This window comes from Scyliorhinus canicula, chromosome 14 (genome assembly GCF_902713615.1).
Source record: "Scyliorhinus canicula chromosome 14, sScyCan1.1, whole genome shotgun sequence".
Classification (NCBI taxonomy): Eukaryota; Metazoa; Chordata; class Chondrichthyes; order Carcharhiniformes; family Scyliorhinidae; genus Scyliorhinus; species Scyliorhinus canicula.
The window spans coordinates 96,235,055-96,257,052 of NC_052159.1; the positions used below are offsets into that span (position 1 = coordinate 96,235,055).

The 21,998-nt window shown below is 47.0% G+C and overlaps 1 protein-coding gene across 1 annotated transcript in view; it reads right to left on the reverse strand.

Moving 5' to 3' along the window:
- Positions 1-1,935: 1,935 nt before the first annotated feature.
- Positions 1,936-21,998, reverse strand: part of ccdc82 (coiled-coil domain containing 82) — a 144,845-nt gene continuing 124,782 nt past the window's right edge. The window contains exon 8 of the mRNA XM_038818712.1: positions 1,936-3,397. Within this exon, the coding sequence (XP_038674640.1) occupies positions 3,329-3,397 (69 nt within the window). The 3' untranslated portion in view covers positions 1,936-3,328. The remainder of the gene's footprint in view (positions 3,398-21,998) is intronic.

Genomic DNA, 21,998 nt, shown 5'->3' on the forward strand with positions numbered 1-21,998 from the left:
TACAGAGACAACCTTTCTTGAATTTTTTCACCCCCGTCTTTGCTTTTTTTTGGGGCTACTTGTGATGTTTCAAGGAAGAGTTCACCCACTGCCCCTGTGTATTTTGAATCCTGCTTCCTATCTGCCCCAAACCTTTCCTACAAGGCCTCTGATCACCACTTTACTTATTATCCTTCAGACTGAGATCCAATCAACCTTCCTGGGAACCCAGAAATCCTGGGATCACAGCAACCCCATCCTGGATAATGCACCCCAATCCCTGGATCACAACCTCCAGTGTGTGGACCTATTTTGTCCCATGGGCACCAAAGAAATGCTCGCCACCCAACTGGAAGACAGGCCGACCAATCAGTTTAGTACAGTTTCTGAACTGTTCAGTGACAACACATGCATACTGGGTTCCAGACTCCCCGTACCTTACTGACACCCTTCCACTCCCAGCATGCCAGGTAAGTTAAATTCTAGCCAAGATGTACAATGCTGTCTATTACGAAGGCAGCATAACACCATTGTCCTACTTTATTCAGCATCAAGCTTGTGCTAAGGTTGAGCAGCATGCAATCTGCAAATGTTTCCAAGTGCTGTCGCGATCTGGAAAGGAGTGTTGGAGAATAACAATGGGGTGGATTCTCCGTTCCTGAGGCTACGTGCCGACGCCAATGGGGGATCCGTGTTGTTTTACAACGGTGAGGGGCTAGCACCGGCACTGCACAAAACACCCGCAGAAAGTGTAGAAAACACTTGGAGAATCGCCGGGTCCCGTGCTGCACATGCACAGGGCTGACAAGCTGCAGCCGCATGTACGCCTACAACCCCCACACACGCACCGGTCACGTCAGAAAAGATGGTTGTGCTGAACCTCATTCCCGCCACTCCGACCGACAGCCCACCTCCTGGACAACCCCCACCACATCCCCCCAGCCCTGGCGGAAGCCCCTCGGTCAACGGCACGGATCTTGGCTGAGTGTGGCGGCGCTGGACAATGTCCACAAGCCCACTCTCTCTCCCCATAGCCGGCACGCCCGGTTCCCGATGACTGGGACCAAACATGGCCCGTGCCATCGGGAACCAGGTCCATCGGAGGCGGAGCATCGCGGGTGGGCCGACTAATCACATATCAACGGGGTTGCGACTGCGCTAGGCGCCCGTCCCAATTACGCCAATTTGGAGGGGGCAGAGAATCACGACCCGGTGTCAAAGCCGCACCTGCCCCGATTCCGGCATCGGGAGCCATTCTCCGTCTGACTGTCGTTCTCAATTTCAGCGTCGGGCTACGGAGAATCCCACCCAATGTACACAGTAATATGAATATGAAGGAGAGACTGTGGTGCAAAGCAATCCAAAATAACAAGTCCAGGTAACTTTCAATGCAGTTGCTACCAAAGAAACTGGTTGTTATGCAGAAAACTCACCATTTCTAAGTCCTTGACAACTGTCACTGCGATTTCAGTAAAATGCAATCATGGGCATGTAACATTTTAAGTCCATTGTTGGGACTCTCCTAACAAACATAGGTTGACTGGAAACCTTTTGGGCTGTATAATACCAGCACAAGATTCTGTTGGTTACACATTTGCCACTGATAAGTAATAGCAGTGTGAGCAATTTAAGAGATGAATTAAATGCGTCACATACAATATAGAGTATTATCTTAAGTGCATTTTGTTTCCTGTAACATACTGCTAAGGTGTCAAAGAAGTGGCTTTGCACCATATGTCCTCTTGCTAGCAGTCCCATAGAGCTCCAGTGACTCATTTTCTATTTGCACTTTTATTTTGTACGCTGATGAGTTTGTCTGTTTAAATTTTTAATATCTAACACAAAAGGAATAACACTAAACAAACCACCCGACAGCACGAAAATATACTTAGAGGATGTTGCTCAATGTACACAAACACAGTGTTCAAAATCAAAGTAATGAAGACAGGAAACAAGTAGCTGTTTCAAAAGGAAGCCATAAAATGTAGCAACGTTTACTAATTTGTATGCTATACCACAAAAATTGGAAAAAGAGCAGGAATTAGCATTGTGAAATACTGCAAATCATTCCAAAATGACAAAAGTGCAATAAAATGCTGTTTTGAGACTTTTAACAACAAAAATAATCAGTTTTCCTATAATAAAGTTTAATTCTATTGATCTTCTTGAATTTAATACTTTGCATTATAACAGATGACTATTCCAGCACAACTGTACATTTTAACAACACGGTTTTGGCCCAGTGCATCAATTATTCTTGACAACAGACCTCAGTTCATCATAGAATTTACAATGCAGAAGAAGACCATTCGGCCCATCGGGTCTGCACAAACCCTTGGAAAGAGTACCCTACTTAAGCCCACACCTCCACCCTATCCCCGGAACCAAGTAACCCCACCTAACCTTTTGGACACTAAGGGCAATTTAGCATGGCTAATCCACCTAACCTGCACATCTTTGGACTCGTGGAGGGAAACTGGCGCATCCGGAGGAAACACAGCCACGGGGAGAACGTGCAGACTTCGCACAGACAGTGACCCAAGCCGGGATTCGAAACTGGGGTCCTGGAGCTGTGAAGCAACAGTACTAACCACTGTGCTACCGTGCCGCCCGTTGAGCAGAGACAGAGAAATGAAATGGGCAGACACATGGCAGATGAATTTTAAATGCATAGAACTATGAAGTGACACATTTTGGTTGCAAGTGTAAGAATCAGCGGAGCCGCATTGTGATATATAGCTTTGGACATCACGCTTTGCTTTATGATGGGACCTAGGAGAAAGTAGAGGAGATTTAGAGGGATGAGGGACTTTAAGCATAGAGGGAGGGACAGGAGATGCTGGAATTGCTCTGCTCACAGCCAAAAGGATTGGTGGCGTGGGGAAGGGGATGGAAATTTCATGGAGGTGTTCGGATTTGAGTGTGGTCTTTGGCAGAAACTGTTTTGTGTGTCTGGTGGTCCAAAAGAGCCAGAAGCAAAATTAAGACTTATACACAAGTTGTTTTGAGCTGGAAAGGATAGCCTGAAAGAGTGCTGGTGCTGTTGAAAGCAGATTCAATAGTAACTTTCAATTCTTGAAGGTCAATGTTGCTCATGATTTTTCCGTATTAGTGCGATGGCAGGAAACCACTGACAACCTGGATTTCTCACCTCCAGCAGGAAATCAGTTGTGAAGTTTGTCCCACAGTTGACCTTTAACATTGGCCAATCAGAATAGTCTTTCGGCTGGCAATAGGGCAGCCTGCAGCCCAGATTGTTCCAAACACTGAAAGTGAGGGAGAGACGAGAGGTGCGTGGAATGCACAGTTTCTAAAATCTTTTCTTCCTTCTGTCTGCCTCTTAGCAGTTTTAATCAAGAAGTTTCTCTTCACAGAAATTGTCGGCATCGTTCAGAATTGTTTCAAGATGTGTGTATTGCTGCAGGGTAAGAACAAAACAAAACATGAGCTTTGCTGATATATGTTTTACATTCAAAGTTGAAGGAAAAACACAACTAATAAAGCAGATCATTGCACAGAGAGTAATGCCTGTCCTGGTTAGCTTCACCGAACAACAAAGCCACTAATTGGTCTGAGAGCCAATCGTGCATTCACAGTATTGAGTTACCACCTGCTAGCATAGCCACAGTTGCGAGTCAGAGAGACATGTTAGTAACACACACAAATGGAACCAATTACACAGCCCGTACTCAAACAGTCAGTGTCGATTTAACATTACCACGGGGGTTGGGTTTAGACCAGAACATTTCAGTCATTGCCTGTATTCAACAGTAGCTTTATCCGGCTTGTATAGCTCAAGCACCAAGGTGGCTGTTTATTGCAGATTTTCTCCACAATGTTAGTCAGGACAAAGCTAAACTAGTGGGTGAGCAAAGCAGGTGGGCAGGAATACAAATCAATCCCAGCGCTGGACAGCATTAAACGGTACCCTTAAGGGGCTGGTTCACTTTTTAAGAGACAGAGGATATACAGAGGAGCTTCTATATTTTCATGCAGCCAAAAGGGTAGGTAACAGACTCCAAATCTTCCAACATTGACACTTTAAACAGCTGCTGAGGAAATGCTCAAGATGGCCTAGGGTGATTGGATCACGGCTTTCCCCTCATTCCTTGTGGGGAAGTGTGTCTGGCCCCAACTTGGCATATTTCCGAATGGCAAGGTTGAAATTAGAAACAGACCACATGACAACTGCAAGTCAAACCCACATCCGATCAATCTCTGGCATAAGGTGGTGGAGCACTAACATACCTTCCTGGTAATAGGACCCACTGTAAGGATCAGGTGTCAGAGTGAATCCGCACATTGTCTTTTTGGCCTAAGGTCTTTTGTTCAAAGAATCCCTGACAATCTAATGGATAAAACCCCATTCAGTGTAGCAAAGAGCCATATTAACCAGAAGGTCCTATTTATTAAATTCCAGTCAATGATATCTGAAATCCGCCAGAACAAAAGTTATCGGCTTTATACTTTCCCTCATCACTCAAGGTAGGAAGGGAGAAAATGATCAGCATGGGTTCTTTGCATTATAAACAGATGAGTATTCCAGCACAACTATACATTGTAACAACATGGTTTTGGCCCAGTGCATAAACTATTCCTGACAACAGACCTCAGTTCATCATAGAATCATAGAATTTACAATGCAGAAGGAGACCATTCAGCCCATCGAGTCTGCACTGACCCTTGGAAAGAGCACCCTACTTAAGCACACACCTCCACCCTATCCCTGGAACCCAGTAACTCCACCTAACCTTTTGGACGCTAAGGGGCAATTTAGCATGGCTAATCCACATAACCTGCACGTCTTTTGACTGTGAGAAGAAACCAGAGCACCCGGAGGAAACCCACGCAGGCACGGGGAGAACGTGCAGACTTTGCACAGATAGTGACCCAAGCCGGGATTCGAACCTGGGGCCCTAGTGCTGTGAAGCAACAATACTAACCACTGTGCTACCGTTGAGCAGAGACAGAGAGATGAAATGGGTAGACACATGGCAGATGAATTTTAAATGCATAGAACTATGAAGTGACACATTTTGGTAGCAGGTGTAAAATCCTCCACCACCGTCAAACAGTGGCAGCCATGCGTACCATCTACAAGATGCCTGAGTAACTCACCAAGGTTCCTTAGACAACAAGGCAGCATGGTAGCATAGGGGTTAGCAAAATTGCTTCACAGCTCCAGGGTCCCTGGTTCGATTCCCGGCTGGGTCACTGTCTGTGCGGACCCTGCACGTCCTCCCAGTGTCTGCGTCCTTTTCCTCCAGGTGCTCAGGTTTCCTCCCACAGTCCAAAGATGTGTGGGATAGGCCATGCTAAATTGCCCTTAGTGTCTAAAAAAAATTAAGTGGGGGTTACTGGATTATGGGGATAGGGTAGCTATGTGGGCTTCAGTAGAGTGCTCTTTGTAAGGGCCGGTGCAGACTCAATGGGCCGAATGTCCTCCTGCACTGTAAATTCTATGATTCTATGAATACCTTCCAAACCCATCTAAAAGGACAAGAGCAGTAGATACCTGGGAACCCCACCACCAGAATGTTCCACTCCAAGCCATTCACGACTCTGACTTGGAACTATTTCACCGTTCCTTCACTGTCACCGGGGCAACATCCTGGAACTCCCTCCCTAATAGCACAGTGGGTGTACCTACACCTCAAGGACTGCAGCGGTTCGTGAAGACAACTCATCACCACCTTCTGAAGGGCAACAAGGGATGGGCAATAAATGCTGGCCTAACCAGTGACCCCACATCCTGCAAAAATTTGTTTAAAAATCCAGTCACAGTCTCTCAGAGGCAACCAGACTGAAGGAGTTTGGAAAATAGAACCCACATGAGGTGTTACAAGCAGAAGATAAAACTGTATTTGGGGCAATCATCAAGCGACGAGCTAATGAGGATGGAACTCGTGTCCGAGGAAACAAAGGTTGTGAGACGTTAGAGACCAGAGACCATGGCACTAACAGATGGAACCTCACACTAAGGTGAACCTTCTATTATTCTCAAAGAGTTGAGTGAAGAGGATTTGGTTTAAAAGGACACTGGAAAATTCACCTTGGAGGAGCAGGAGGAGGGATCCTGTTAACATCGGGAGGGGTTGGCATTTAAACTTAAGATTGCAGCTCCACGGACAGCATGGTATGGGTTTTCTGTTTAAGAAATTAAAAAGGGTTTAAATACCTTTTTATAGTTTGGTGTATTAATTGCTGACTCAGTAATGTTTAGTCGATGATTTTTTTTGAAACGCCTTAAAACGTTTCAACTTGTTGCGTGATACTTCACTGGAATTCATTTCTCTTTTTAAAATTATCAATCTCTATGGGAATTGTAACATACTGGATAAGGGAATTGTGCCCAATTATGATGCGCCCAATTGTATATTAATCTTCAAACACTCTCTGTCTCAGATCAGATCACTATTGTGAGCGAACAATACTGCAATCAAATCAGAAAATGCTGGGAAAAAAACTCAGCTGGTTCAGAAGCACGGTTAACATTTCGGGGACAATATGATTATTTTTTGAAAATGTTCTCAATTCATCAGTTCCAAAGAAGAATTATTTTAGACTTGAAACATTGACCCATAATTTCCTGGCTCCCCAGTGTCGGATTTGGGGGGGGGGGGGGGGGTATCCTAATGGTGCACTGGGGAATCCGTCTTGGAGGTTCCCAGGTCAGGGTTTACCTGGCAACTGCCCAAAAGCACAATTGTCCAGGAGCGCTAACTTCCGCTGCATAATTGCACTGGGCTGGGAACTATCCGACAAAGCAATTTAAATCGCAACCTTCGAATGGTTCTGACAGTTTTACCCTCATAGTTACCCCAAAAAAGTTAGAAGGAAAAAAAAATGCTTCTAAATTAAGAGTAACTATTTTAAAGACCCAGATTGAACCAAACTCCAGAGGAGCGCTCCCTCCCCTGGACTGACAATCATAGAATTTACAGTGCAGAAGGAGGCCATTCGGCCCATCGAGTCTGCACTGGCTCTTGGAAAGAGCACCCTACCCAAGCCCACACCACCACTCTATCCCCATAACCCAGTAACCCCACCCAACACTAAGGGCAATTTCGGACACTAAGGGCAATTTAGCATGGCCAATCCACCAAACCTACACATCTTTGGACTGTGGAAGGAAACCGGAGCACCCGGAGGAAACCCACGCACACACGGGGAGAACGTGCAGACTCCACACAGACAGTGACCCAAGCCAGGAATCGAACCTGGGACCCTGGAGCTGTGAAGCAATTGTGCTAACCACTATGCTACCAATGGGCCCCAATATGTTGTTGTATAATCACCTGAAGGCCTCTGGTCACACTAGCCTGTAGACTAGAGTTACATTTTCCTGCTTGCTTCCAAAACCTGATAATATTCCTCTTTGACACAAAGTTTCTCCCTTCCTGCAGAAGCAAAACAGACGTGGGAGAGGAGCAAGAGAGCTGTTTAACTGTGCAGTTCTTTGTCACTGTGCAAGTCTTGCATCCACCTCTGTGAGTCATGTGTATTAAAAAGAAATTGCTGGAAAGGTCAAATATGTCGCTTGTGACTTTCTCACTGCTGGTTTGAATTACATTCCACAACATTAGGTGTTATTTGCATTCCGGATGCCTTTTAAGAATTTGGATTGGGATTTTTAAGAATTGAGGATAGTCAAAACTGCCAGTGCTGCCGTCATGACAACTGTAAAACTGCCAGCAACTTCTGGCATCTGCACAAGCGTTGTTAAACATGGAAATCCAGATCTTTCTCAGCGATTCCCTGCTCCTCAATGGTGTATGTTTTCAAAGCATAAGTTCAGAATTACTCCTCAGCAACTTCTCTGGCGCTGGAAAAAACTAATTTAACATTTGTGGAATGTCAAATTTCCCCAATAATGATGAAAAAGTTCCGTAGATTGTTAAAATATATATTTTTAAATTGGTTATTAATATTTCAACTTACACCCTATTTCACTCTGCAAAACAATTAAAATGGAAGGATAATCAGAGCTTTGAATTGCAATGTCGTTAGCTGCTTAGCTTGTTTGATGATATCGCTGCTGTTGGATACTGAAGATTGTCTCCAGCTGTCGTCAGAATGAGATTAACATTGGAACATTGAAATCCATGTCACAGGCAGATCTTTGTGGGCAGCCTTCTTTAAGGTCAGCGGTGAGTGCCGCAACCACTGACTTCAAAATCCGGGCAAGGACATCAATTCTCTGCTGCGGTGGCAAATCAAACCGCAAAGGTAGGCTTCATCAGAGCTCAATGTTGTGTTGAACAGAAGCAAAATCGTACGCAACTGTGTATTCATACTGGGTGTATAGAAATGCAAAGTGTTATATGGTCAGTACGTCCACCTCAACTATTGACCTCTGGTGATTGGCTTTCTCCAAAATGGTGGGCATCCTGACAACAGAGGGAAGTTTAATCTGTGCAAACCAAGACTTTTACGAGAACAATAATCCTTTTCCACAGACTGTAGCCACCTGGGTTGGCCACTTCCCGATTCCAAAATGGATGCCCGCAAAGAATGCAGGGAAAACTGGTCAGGCACAGGGAAACAAGCAGGTGCAAGGTTTCCTGTGTATTAAGACTTGCAAAAACCCAGACAGAACCGAAACCAGCAACCATCTGCATATTAATGAGCGATCCCCAGGAACAATTAGATACATTGAAGCGATCGGGACCAAACTAGACTCCCCGGCGCCAATGGGAGCCATGACAAAGGAAGGCCAACGGACACATAGGAACCACCCAGCGATCAGGGAACAGCTCCAGTATTGGAGAAATCGATTCAAGCGATTGGGACTTGGTCCAATTGAATGGGACCAGGCCCGGGGTCTCCCCAAAAGGGCACGTAACCCCTGGGGGCTATAAAACAGAGCCCCAAGTTCAATTCGTCTTTCTTGGCAGGGTCTCTCAGCAGCTCGAAACAACTCTTGACCGTGTTAATTCAGAACATTTTGCGTTGCATCACGGGGCGAGGCAGGGGTGCCCGCTCGCCCCTTTGCTCTTTGCCCTAGCAATTGAACTATTGGCCGTGGCACTCAGAGCTTCAAGAGGGTGGCGGGACATTGAGGGGGGGAGGGGGTGGCTGGGTGGAGCACCGAGTCTCTTTCTACGCTGATGACCTCTTGTTACATGTTGCTAACCCGGTTGAAAGTTTTGACAAGGTTATGGGAATCTTTGGGGGAGTTCAGTTTTTTTCGGGGGATAATCTCTCTATGGGGAAAAGTGAGGTATTCCCGATCAACGCCCGGAGACAGGGGTCGAGTTTAAGGAGGTTATCGTTTTGGTTGATAGAAGCAGGCTTTCATTATCTTGGGATACATGTGGCACAGAGCTGGGCCCAGCTGTACAACTTGAATCTGGCAAAGCTGGTGGAGGGAAGGAAGGAGGACTTTAGGAGGTGGGCTGTGCTGCCTCTGTCAGTGACTGGAAGTGTCCAGACAGTAAAGATGACGGTGCTCCCGAAGTTTCCGTTCGTGTTTCAGAATCTCCCAATTCATTTGCCCAAGTCTTTTTTTAGTATGGTTTTGTGTGGGCAGGTAAGATTCCCCGGACCAGGATGGGTAAGCTGGCACTGCCGAATCTGCAGAATTATTACTGGATGGCGAATATAGCTATGGTACGGAAGTGGGCAGTGGAGGCGAGGTGGTGTGGGAATGGATGGAGTCTTTATGTAAAGGGGCCAGTCTGAGTGCGCTATTGTTGGCGCTTCTACTGTTCCCACCGGCCAGGTACTCCATGGGCCCGGTGGTGGTATCAGCATTGAGGGTGTGGAATTAATGCCGGCAGCACTGTAGGATGGAAGGCCTGTCCTTGTGGGTGCCGATTTGTGGTAACCGCAGGTTTGTTCCGGTGGGGTTGGATGCTAGGTTTCGGTGGTGGGGGCGGTTGGTGATAGAGTATTTTCAGGACCTGTTTGTGGAGGTTAGGTTTACAGAATTGGAGGAGCTTGAGGAGGTGTACTTGCTTACTAGCTGCCGAAGGGGAATGGGTTCAGGTCCCTGCAGGTGAGGGACTTCTTGAGGAAAGAGTTGGGTTCATTCCCGCAGCTGTCGCCTCCAGCGCTACAGGTCAAGCTTCTGTCCAAAGATGAGGTAGGCGAGGACAAGGTGTCAGATACATATGGGGAGCCGATGGAGAGGGAGGGCGCTGTTGTAGAGGAGGTCAGGCGCAAGTGGGAAGAGGTGTTGGGAAGTGAGATGCAAGCTGTGGTGTGGAGTGAGGCGCTGCAGAGGATAAACTCGTCTTCGTCATGTGTAAGTCGACTCTCATACAGTTTAAGGTGGTGCACGGGGTCTAGGATGAGTCATTTCTTTTCCAGGGGTGGGAGATACGGGTGGGCGGTGTGCAGGGGAACTGGTGAACCATGTCCGTATGTTTTGGGCACGTCCAAAGTTGGAGGGGTTCTGGAAAGAGTTTGCGAATGTAATGTTGAACATCTTGGGAGTGGAGGTGGCGCCAAGCCCATGGGGGGTGATATTTGGGGTGTCGGAAGATCTGGGAGTACAGGTGGGGAGAGAGGCAGACGTGGTAGCCTTTGCCTCCCTGGTAGCCTGGAGATGGGGAGAGAGGCAGACGTGGTAGCCTTTGCCTCCCTGGTAGCCTGGAGGTGGGGAGAGAGGCAGACGTGGTAGCCTTTGCCTCCCTGGTAGCCTGGAGGTGGGGAGAGAGGCAGACCTGGTAGCCTTTGCCTCCCTGGTAGCCTGGAGGTGGGAGAGAGGCTGACGTGGTAGCCTTTGCCTCCCTGGTAGCCTGGAGATGGGCAGAGAGGCTGACGTGGTAGCCTTTGCCTCAGTGGTAGCCTAGAGGTGGGGAGAGAGGCTGGCGTGGTAGCCTTGCCTCCCTGGTAGCCTGGAGGTGGGGAGAGAGGCTGACGTGGTAGCCTTTGCCTCCCTGGTAGCCTGGAGGTGGGGAGAGAGGCAGACGTGGTAGCCTTTGCCTCCCTGGTAGCCTGAAGGTGGGGAGAGAGGCAGACGTGGTAGCCTTTGCCTCCCTGGTAGCCTGGAGGTGGGGAGAGAGGCTGACGTGGTAGCCTTTGCCTCCCTGGTAGCCTGGAGGTGGGGAGAGAGGCAGACGTGGTAGCCTTTGCCTCCCTGGTAGCCTGGAGGTGGGGAGAGAGGTAGACGTGGTAGCCTTTGCCTCCCTGGTAGCCTGGAGGTGGGGAGAGAGGCTGACGCGCTAGCCTTTGCCTCCCTGGTAGCCTGGAGATGGGGAGAGAGGCAGACGTGGTAGCCTTTGCCTCCCTGGTAGCCTGGAGGTGGGGAGAGAGGCAGACGTGGTACCCTTTGCCTCCCTGGTAGCCTGGAGGTGGGGAGAGAGGCAGACCTGGTAGCCTTTGCCTCCCTGGTAGCCTGGAGGTGGGAGAGAGGCTGACGTGGTAGCCTTTGCCTCCCTGGTAGCCTGGAGATGGGCAGAGAGGCTGACGTGGTAGCCTTTGCCTCAGTGGTAGCCTAGAGGTGGGGAGAGAGGCTGGCGTGGTAGCCTTGCCTCCCTGGTAGCCTGGAGGTGGGGAGAGAGGCTGACGTGGTAGCCTTTGCCTCCCTGGTAGCCTGGAGGTGGGGAGAGAGGCAGACGTGGTAGCCTTTGCCTCCCTGGTAGCCTGAAGGTGGGGAGAGAGGCAGACGTGGTAGCCTTTGCCTCCCTGGTAGCCTGGAGGTGGGGAGAGAGGCTGACGTGGTAGCCTTTGCCTCCCTGGTAGCCTGGAGGTGGGGAGAGAGGCAGACGTGGTAGCCTTTGCCTCCCTGGTAGCCTGGAGGTGGGGAGAGAGGCAGACGTGGTAGCCTTTGCCTCCCTGGTAGCCTGGAGGTGGGGAGAGAGGCTGACGCGCTAGCCTTTGCCTCCCTGGTAGCCTGGAGGTGGAACTTGCTGTGCTGGCGGGACCCAGAGCCACCGAAAGCGGGGACGTGGGTGAGCGACTTGGCAGAGTTCCTCCACCTAGAAAAAAATCAAGTTAGGCAGAAGAGGGGGTGGAGAGGGGTTCTCCACAAGGTTTGCTTGTTTCTGTTCTGTATATATTTGAAAATACCTCCAGTAAAATATTTTTCAAAAAAATAAATGAAATTATTGGCAATTGTAGAATGCAGAAGCTGACTTGAACACAGCAAGGTTTCACAAACACATGAGTGCGGCCTCAACCGGGACCTAGGATTCATGTCGCATTACGTCCATCCCCCACCATCTGGCCTAGGCTTGCAAAATCCTACCAACTGTCCTGGCTTGAGACAATTCACACCTCTTTAACCTGGGGTTACCCCTATCTTTGGATCTGTAAATATTTAATTACCGGCAAATGCTTGCATTCTAAGCATTGTCTGGCATCTTTGAATTTGTCTATATATATGTTTCTGGAACATACCTTTCCATTCACCTGAGGAAGGAGCACTGCTCCGAAAGCTAGTGTTTGAAACAAACCTTTTGGACTTTAATCTGGTGTTGTAAGACTTCTTACTGTGCTCACCCCAGTCCAACGTCGGCATCTCCACATCACATTTTATCTAGGCTGGCGTTTCAGTGCAGGACCTTTTGAATGAGTTGTTAGATTGAGGCCTCATTTGTCCCCTCTGATGTACACAAAATATCCTTTGGTATAATTCAAGAAGAGCAGGGGAGTTTTCTCAGTGTCCTGAAATTATAGATATCCCTTAACCAACGTCACTCTTATGTTAGGAATGAGTTAAGAGACATTCCAATTACATATCAAATTGATGTTCAGTATCTAATAATTGACACTGATATGTAAAGGGGTTGCAGGAGGCACTTGATGTGGTGATAGAGTTTTGCATGGAGTCTGTTCAAGGAAAAATAAAGGTGTTTGGGAAAGCAGCAGAACTCTTGACTCTTTACTCACCAGCAGCCCTAAACTAACACTCCCAACAGTTTATCTGGGTGTTGAGTTCACAGATGCGGCCACACAGGAATCCTCAGGAACAGGAAAAGATTTATTTACAGAAGAATGGAGACACTATATAGACTGATTCCAGGAGGGACTCCTGGCGCCTAGCCCATACTCGGGCAGGGTTTTTATATTTTAGATTGCATTCCCGCTGATGATTGAGCTCCACCCCTCAACAGGGAAGTGCGTACTCCACGAAACACACGGAAGCCTAATTGGCCCAATCTCGTGGGTCGTGTGTAGGTTGCAACATTCCTCTCCCGCAAAGTCCGAAAATGCATCTGAAAAAGGAGGCCGCGGAGGCGGATCCCTGCACCACTTTGCCAGTGGCTGCCTCTCGGGTGTCGTCAGGGCAGGGCCAGGTGGCGTATAGTGGGCGGGTGTTCGATGCCTCGGTGGTACCACCATCAGTGGCTGGTTGTCAGGAGGCTTGTCACTGGCAACATCCGGCAGTGGCACCTCCATCTGGGAGTCCGAATTCCTGGCATCTGGCATCTCAACCCCCATGGGATGGCATCCGTGGCAAGGGGTGTCCAGGGACTGTGCTGGGCCCTGCAAAAGGGCATTGCACAATACAGAGCTCCTACCGCAGAGATGAGCAAGGTGCCTACTTGATTCCCGGTCCCGCACACAAACCCGGTACGACACTGGCCTGGTCTGCTGGACGATAGTGCTCGGAATCCACTTGGCACCGTCTCCGAAACTGCGCACATTGACTGTGTTGCCTGGTGCGAACCGTCTAGGTGGGGCTTGTTCGACGGGGCAATGCCCCAGCTGCTCCCGTCTGCGGTGCACCTTCCCGCCAATATCGGGTAACGTCAGGCGAGTCCAAAGCCGATGACCTATGAGATGTTCTGCCAGCGTCACACCGGCAGGGCGTGCGGTGTGGGGCAGTGGCAGTAAAGCAAGCACGGCAAACACGTGCCAAGGGACCCTGTGGTCTGCTTGTTCATTGCGCGCTTGAACGACTTGACCGCCTGCTCGGCCAAACTGTTGGAAGTGGGGTGACATGGGGCAGTGTGTATGTAGTGTACTCCATTGATCCTCATGAAATTTGCAAACTCCACATTAGTAAATGGTGTTCTATTGACCAGTACCACCAGAATGCAGTGAGTACTAAATGAAAGTCAAAGCATCTCAACCATCGCCCTCCAAGTTGTCGATGACATCCTGACAACGTCCAGCCACTTTGAGGGTGCATCAGTAAGGAGGATGAACATGAACCCCTGAAAAGGGCTGGCACAATCAGCATGGGCGCGTACCCACAGGCGACTCAGCCACTCAGCCACTCCCACTCCACATTACTAGGCGAGCCTCTCAAAATGTCCGCGTCAAACCTAGCCACCACATGTAACCTGCAGGCGAGCATCATAATTTTAGTCATGCTGGGGTGCCCATTATGGAGGTCTGGAAAGATAGGGCCTTTGTGTGGAACCAGAACGCATGTCCTGCAAAGGAGTATACTGTCCTCTACGCTGAACTCAGCAATTTCTGCGGTAATAGCTTTCAGTTTGCTGGGGAGCGCGTGAGATGCTGCGTCCCACTGAAGTCGATAGGACAAACCTTGGATACAGGGGGTCAGTTTGGGTCCACGCACGTATCCGGGCTGTCGGGACTGGCAATGTTTCTATAAAACGCATCGCAGCAACGACCTTGTCGGCCTGGGGGGCGTCGGTGTTGGGAGCCTACTCAAAGCATCCGCATGCGTGATCTGTGTCCTCAGGCGGTTTTCCAGCGCATATTCGTACAGCGCGCATGAGAGGGCCCACCATTGAATTATGGCCAAGGCGTTGGGCGGGATAGCTGCGCCCTCCTTGAATAGCCCTAGAAGCAGCTTGTGATCAGACAATACTGTGAACCGACGCTTGTAGACCATTGACTGAAACCGTAACTTTGGGTGTGGAAATGCAGTTCAATGGTAGGACAATCATCCGTGGGCCCTGCCACGAAAAAGGTGTAGGACCAGGCCGGACGGCTACTGGCAGGGCGACGGGCAGACAGATCATCTCATGGACGCCGCTTTTTGCTACCACATGTCCCACAATGCCCGGGGCCTTCCATATCGGGGGAGCAGTCCCACCTGGTGGCTGAGGTCCTTGGCCACCAGCCTGACCCCGGTGCGTTGCCGCCCAGGGCGGATAACCGGGGTTGCCTGGTCGAGGGGGCGCTGTGCTCCAGAGAGGGGTGTGGCCTGAACTAAGAACTTCCATCCCCTGCAATTCTTTTACACCCTGTTATGTGCTTTCCTGTGACACTTTCCATGGCCCTCTTCAGGTCCAGCTGAGCTCAGCGAGTAACACCTGCTGGGTCGCAACATTTCGGAGAGAGCAGCACCATGAGTTTCCTAAGATGTGCCCAAAATGTCATTATGTCTTCACAGGGATCTGTTCTGCAGTACTAAAATGGTCGCGTTGGATGGTGACTGACTGATGGTTTGGGGTTGAAACGATCTGCCACAAGTGTTACCAGGTCTATGAACGAGTCCGGGGTGGCGGTATGTTAAGTTCTTCATCACACTAAAGGTGAGTGCTCCACATGCCGCCAAGAGAATCACGGTCTGTCGCTCATCTCTAATAATCACGTTGGCTTGAAGAAAATAATGCATCTGTTCGATATACTGTGACTAATCTTCAATACCTGCATCAAATACTTCCAGCTTCCCCAAGTGCGGCATCACTGAGTCAGGTGAAACAATCTACAGAGGTCTTTGGAGAGTCGGCCGTGTACAGCGAAAATGGCGCTACCTGCAGCTCCACTTAATCCTCGTCGCCAGTGTTGAATTGACTGAAGCAGCCACACAGGAAGTGTAAGGAATGAAAGATTTATTCACAGGTGAATGAAGACATTATTACTTAGGCTGAATTTTTATATTCTGGGTTGCTCTCTCGCTGATCAGGGCGCACCGCCTCTAAGCGGGAAAGCTCATACTCCATGAGACTCACGGGGAACCTAATCGGCCTGGCCCCCTGGGTCTCGTGTAGGTTACAACATTGGGAAATTGCAGTCTGCAAACTTTTAAAAAATAATTTTAAAAGTACCCAATTTATCTTTTTTGCCAATTAAGGGGCAATTTACCGTGCCCAATTCACTACAGGCTCTGCTGTAAGACTATTAAATTGATGTGACCATCAATTCACACGACACGTGGTTGGAAGTGAACAGTGGTTTTAATAGTCTTACAACAGAGCCTGCCTGCGACGAGATGAGCTGGCAGGCAGGCTCCGACTGCCAAGCTTTATACTTCCGGTTAGTGGGAGGAGCCATGGGCGGAGCCAAGGGTGGAGCCCAGTACAAACTCCTCATCTCCCCCTATGGGCAGAGCCGCGCAACTGCTCATATACCGAACTTACATAGACACAGGACATCATACATAATAACAGTGTGAATTACACGGACTGTGATTCACCACACAGACCATGCAACTGCGCTGCCTGCTCAATGTCTTCAGCAAGAGGCTGGAGCCATTTTGAAGTCCAGTATTCATTTGGATAAAAATGGCGCAACAAATTAGGCAGCTGTCCAATCAGGAAGGGGAGTTGAGCATGGATTCTAGTGGTTCCTCTGCAGATCCAGGCTCAAATTTCCATGTTCAGAGGAGAGGGGCCGGGCATGCGTATGCGTCAGGAGCAGGCTAGGTGATTGTGGTGGGCCACAAGGAGCATTCATGCACAAAGTCTATTATTCCCACAACTGGCACCTGACTCCAATTAAAAAGGAAATTTTCACCTGGTGCAGGCACCTTGGAAATAGCTGCGGCTATATTGGGGACTGGAATGGACAATAACTGCTGCACTGTCATTTTCAGCCTGCTATTGCCCTTTTCTCACTGGGCAGAGACTCAGTAAATCAGCCCCATCGTTTCATGGAGCTCTCATTGGCTTTTGCAGGGCAACTGTTCACCTTTCCTTGGTAAATAAATAAATGGCAGAGTGACAAGGAATTCCAGGTTATTAATGGTCTTATATCAAATATAAAACAGAATCAAACAGGCTCAAAGTTATGGCATTATTGTCATGAACATTGAACTATACAAGATGGTTATGTTTTGGAATGCAGCTTTAACTGAAAGTAAAACAGATAATTCCAGATAAACACCTCAGCTCACACGTGATCCAGCTGCCAAAGGGGACAGAACATCAGGATTCTGGTGAGCATTTTGTTTCTTTTCAAAAGAAAGGAAACAAAACATAGAAGGCTAATGAAGATTTAAGAAATGGAGAGTCACCAAGATGTGTCATGTTGGTGGTAACCATAGCTGGGAAAACTAGGGCTGAGTAGAACAAGTGTCGAAGGACGTTGCAAGTTTCGACCAGGTGTGGCGGGGAGAGGTGAACTTCTGCCAGCGAGCTGGGATTGTCTGTGGGACCGTTTCTGGAATCCAGAAATGTGGCGTTGCATAGACATTCCGTAAGACATATTTTAGCTGTTAGTTAGTAAATGCTTTTTCTTCAGTTTGATGTTGTAGTTGTCTGGTAATTAATGTTTGATCTCTGCTGATTTTTAGTTTATTTGTTTCAGCAAAAGTTTTAAAAAGTGAAATCTTGTCCACTTGTTTATTTCCATTGTGATTGTTTGGGGAACTCCTCTCTATTTAAAGGTTATTGGTTCCTATGAGGAGCATAGCACGATCCAAATATTGGAATTGTGATGAGGAAGAACACAATTTTCTACAACAGCTATAGTGTGATGAAGGTAGAAATTGCTTTATATTGTGAATTATATTCTGTGGCAGTAATGTTATTAAAAACCTTGGTTTAAAATATAGAGGCAGTATGTCTGCTAAAGCTGTAATTAAAGAGTCATAAAAGCTGAGTTAATGATTGATTCCAACCACTTACTTGGTTACAGATAAAGGGCCAATGGACTCATGTTTTGATTGCTGGAGAGTCTCTAGAGTTTAGAAACTTTATGAGGGAACAGTGTTTAGACCTAGCTAAGCAGGTCATGGAACTTATTGGGATGCAGAAGATGTAATTAATGAGCCACTCGGTTATAGGATTAAAAAAAAAGTGTACCCAATTATTTGTTTCCAATTAAGGGACAATTTAGCATGGCCAATCCACCTACCCTGTACATCTTTGGGTAGTGGGGGTGAGACCCACGTAGACACGGGAGAATGTGCAAACCCAACACAGACAGTGACCCGGGCCGGGATCGAACCCAGGTCCTCAGCGCCGTGAAGCAGCAATGCTAACCACTGTGCCACTGCGCCAACCCGTTATAGGGTTTTAGGTTGAACAGCAGTTTTGCCAAATGCTGTTAGGTTGTGCAGAAGTGTACTGAATCTGCTCTTGAAAGGAACTCTCTCCAAAAGTCTCCACACAGCTAAGCAAGAAGCCTGTTTTATTAACTTTATTTATAACTGGCATTTGAAACATATTGGGTTGATTAATTGGAATGGTGGCAGATATAGATAGTAAGTTCAAGTTTTTTCCCTTTTGTTTCAGAACTGTTAATGGATAATTGTAAAGCTATGTCTTTGATCTTAATGTGGCTAATTCTGTGTTTAAATTAACATTTTTTTTAGCATAAAAGATACCTATTGGTCAGACTCATCACTCGTCGGGTGAAGTATTCTTTATTCACAGTTTTACAAATAGAGAAACTGTTGGAGTTCTCATCCAGTACCCTAATAAAAGTTGGGGTCTGATCCGGTATCCTAACAATAGCAATTATTCAAACTGTCATGTTTGGAAATTCAGAAACAACATTCCTCAAGGAAATTCTCAGGGTTTACTTTGTTAATTTAGGTTGCAGTTCATAAAAATTAACTCTTAAAGGAATATTTTGCAAGTTTATTTCTCAAGATAGCTCTTTTTCATTAATTCAAGGGGTGAGGGCATCATTGAGTTGGCCAGCATTTATTGCCCACCCCTAGTTGCCCTTGAGAAGTTGGTGGTGTGCTATTTTCGTGAACCACTGTAGTCCATGAGGTGTAGGTATACCCACAGTCTTGTTAGGGAGTTCCATGATTTTGACCCAGTGACAGTGAAGGAATGGTGATATTTCCAAGTCAGAGTGGTGAGTGACTTGCAGGGGAACCGCCACGTGGTGGTGTTCTCAGGTATCTGCTGCTCTTGTCCTTCTAAATGGTAGTGGTCATGGGTTTGGAAGGTGCTGTCTAAGGAGCTAAATGATATGGAAAAAGATAAATGATACGTGATAGCAGTTGTCTTGGAGATTATTTACTCTGTTATGAGGACATACAACTTTTATATATCACCCCATCCTTTTCTTCCCTTCGCTAGTTATTAAGAATATTAATTGTTTAATGGGATCCTCCTGGTCAGTATGGTTGTAGAAGATACCATATGGCAGCTTCATTCACTGGGGTATTGGAGATGCACTTCAGTGTCTATGGCTTATGAGGCTCTTTTTTTTTTACAATATTCACAGTTCACCTTTATCAGTAGATATGGAAGTGACAATTTTCAACCAATTGCCAGGAGGTGCCAAGGACTGCCAGCGGATATTTGCCAATGATTCCACTTTCTCCTTTAGGTAAGTGTTTTGCCAGTGTTCAGGGGCAGATCAACATGTGTGAGATCAGGAACTCAATGAGGCAAAAGCTGGAATCTGCCTATACTCTGCTGCGGCAATGGGAGTATTGCTTGTGAATAGTTACTTTAGAACAAATTGGCTGGGGGTTTCCACTTCTACACGCCTCACTGAAGTAAATGGCCAGAAAATCACAGGTTGATGAGCGCAGAATAGATTATGTTCAAGGTAAATCAGAGAAAAAGTTTAATTGGGCTTTAAACTGCACCCTGTTCTGAAACTATTTAAAACTCCAAACTTTGTCCTTAAGACACAAACTGAATAAAACATATTTCTTTAGTAAAATAAAGATTTTGCTGTTCATGTGCCAATGTTCAACTTACATGGCTTTTGTAAAAGGAAAATGTAGTCAGTCAAGTTGGCTATCAGACTGAAACTTGCAAAACAGTAGAATGAAACGTGACCATACCAAACCTCTCTTCATAAGCCATTTGACACTCCGAACCTCAGGTAAAGATCTTCAATACTTTTGGAATAAAACCTGTGAATAATCTTTTCACTGTTGACAGTGATTGGTACTGTTCTGAAAGGTCATTGCTCATGGGGTAAACTTGAACATACTTGATGTTCCTGGGTGCACTATCTTACAAATGTTCAAGTTCTATTGAGCAGCAGGAACCATTGTTTTTTTTTTAAAGCTTTTTTGAGAATTAATTTTAATTACTTGTGATATCTGATGAACCATGCACAAAAAATCATTGGAACAGTTGAGAAACGTGGTCAATCATAATATCTTCTCTCAGCAAGAAAAACAAATGTATATTCCCGATACTAAATTCCCAATATTCTGGATTATCGTTTTAAAAACTCAGTGTTCCATCTTGAGTCATCCTTATTCTGGTTTCTGACTGAACAAATACAAATCTTTTGATTATATTTGAGCTTACCCAAAGTGGCAATTTCCTAATTAGACTTAACCTTTTAATCCATTTTCAGAGCTGCACCTAGCTAAATGTTACTGAAGCCTTATTCTCACCTAAAGCCACAAATCATTAGAAATTTAAAGATAATAATTTACGGGATGTGGGCGTTGCTCGTGAGGCTAGCATTTATTGCCCATCCCTACTTGCCCTTCAGAAGGTGAAGGTGATAGTGAGCTCCATTCTTTAACAGCTACAGTCCCTGGGGTGTAGGTACATCAAAATGCTGTCAGGGAATGAGTTCCAGGATTTTGACCCAGCGAAAATGAAGGAATGGCAATATATTTCCAAGCCAAGATGGTGAGTGACATGGAGGGGAACGTCCCGGTGATGATGGTCCCAGGTATCTGCTGCTCTTGTGTTCTAGATGGTAGTGGACGTGGGTTTGGAAGGTGTTGTCTAAGGAACCTTGGTGGGTTCCCGCAAATGTATCTTGTAGATAGTGTTCATGGCTGCCACTGTTTGTCGGTGGTAGAGGGTTTGAATGTTTGTGGAAGGGGTAGGAATCAAGTGGGTTGTTTTGTCCTGGATGGTGTCAAACCTCTTGAATGTTGTTGGAGTTGCACTCAGCCAGGCAAGTGCAGAGTATTCCAACACACTCCTGACTTGTACCCTGTAGATGGTGGACAGCCTTTTGAGGGCGGGTGGAGTGGGTTGGGGGGGCGGGGGGGGGGGGGGGGGGGGGGGGGGGGGGGGGGGGGGGTCAGGAGGCGAGTTACACACAGCAGGATTCCTAACCTTTGATGTGCTCTGGTACCAAAACTATTTAGTGGCTAGTTCAGTTCAGTTTCTGATCAATGGTAATGCCCAGCAGGTTGATACTGGTGGATTCAGTGATGGTAATGTCATTGAATGTCAAGAATGATGGTTAGATTCTCCCTTATTGGAGATGGTCATTGTCTAGCACTTGTGTGATGTGAATGTTACTTGCCACTTGTCAGCCCAAGCCTGGAAATTGTCCAGGTCTTGCTGCATTTGGAAATTAACCTCTTCAGTATCTGAGGAGTTGCAAATACTGCTGAACACTGTGCAGTCATTAGCGAACGTCCCCTCTTCTGACCTTACGTTGGAAGGAAGTTCATAGATCAAGTAGCTGAAGACGGTTGGGCACACAGTTGCGATGTTCAGCATTGCAAGTCCAAGCTGCATGCACAATTGCCGTTAAAAGTCAAGCATCACCCAAAAGATCATTTTGTCAATATTTTGTATTTCTCGCTCATGAATAGCGTACCTGTGACTTCATCTCAAGTTCAAAGATAAACAAGAACTGATCCAGTGATGGGAAAGGTGATGGACTTAGTCCAAAAAGGAACATTGTCAGAAATTCACAGGAAAAATTCAGACCTCAAGCCCTACATCACACAAAGACTTGAGTTCACAGTACAGAATGAAGTTCTATTATGGGACAACCTTGAGATTATTCCTCCGTTCTGACATAGTACAGTCCTTGACCAACTACAGAAGAGACATTCCAGTGTAGTAAGGATGAAGGAATAGGCACGCAGTTATTTTTGGCGGCCAGGACTAGAAGCTCAAATTGAAAAAGAAAGTTGGGCAATGCCAACCTTTTAAAAAAAATTTAGAGTACCCAATTCATTTTATCCAATTAAAGGGCAATTTAGCGTGGCCAATCCACCTAGCCAACACATCTTTGGG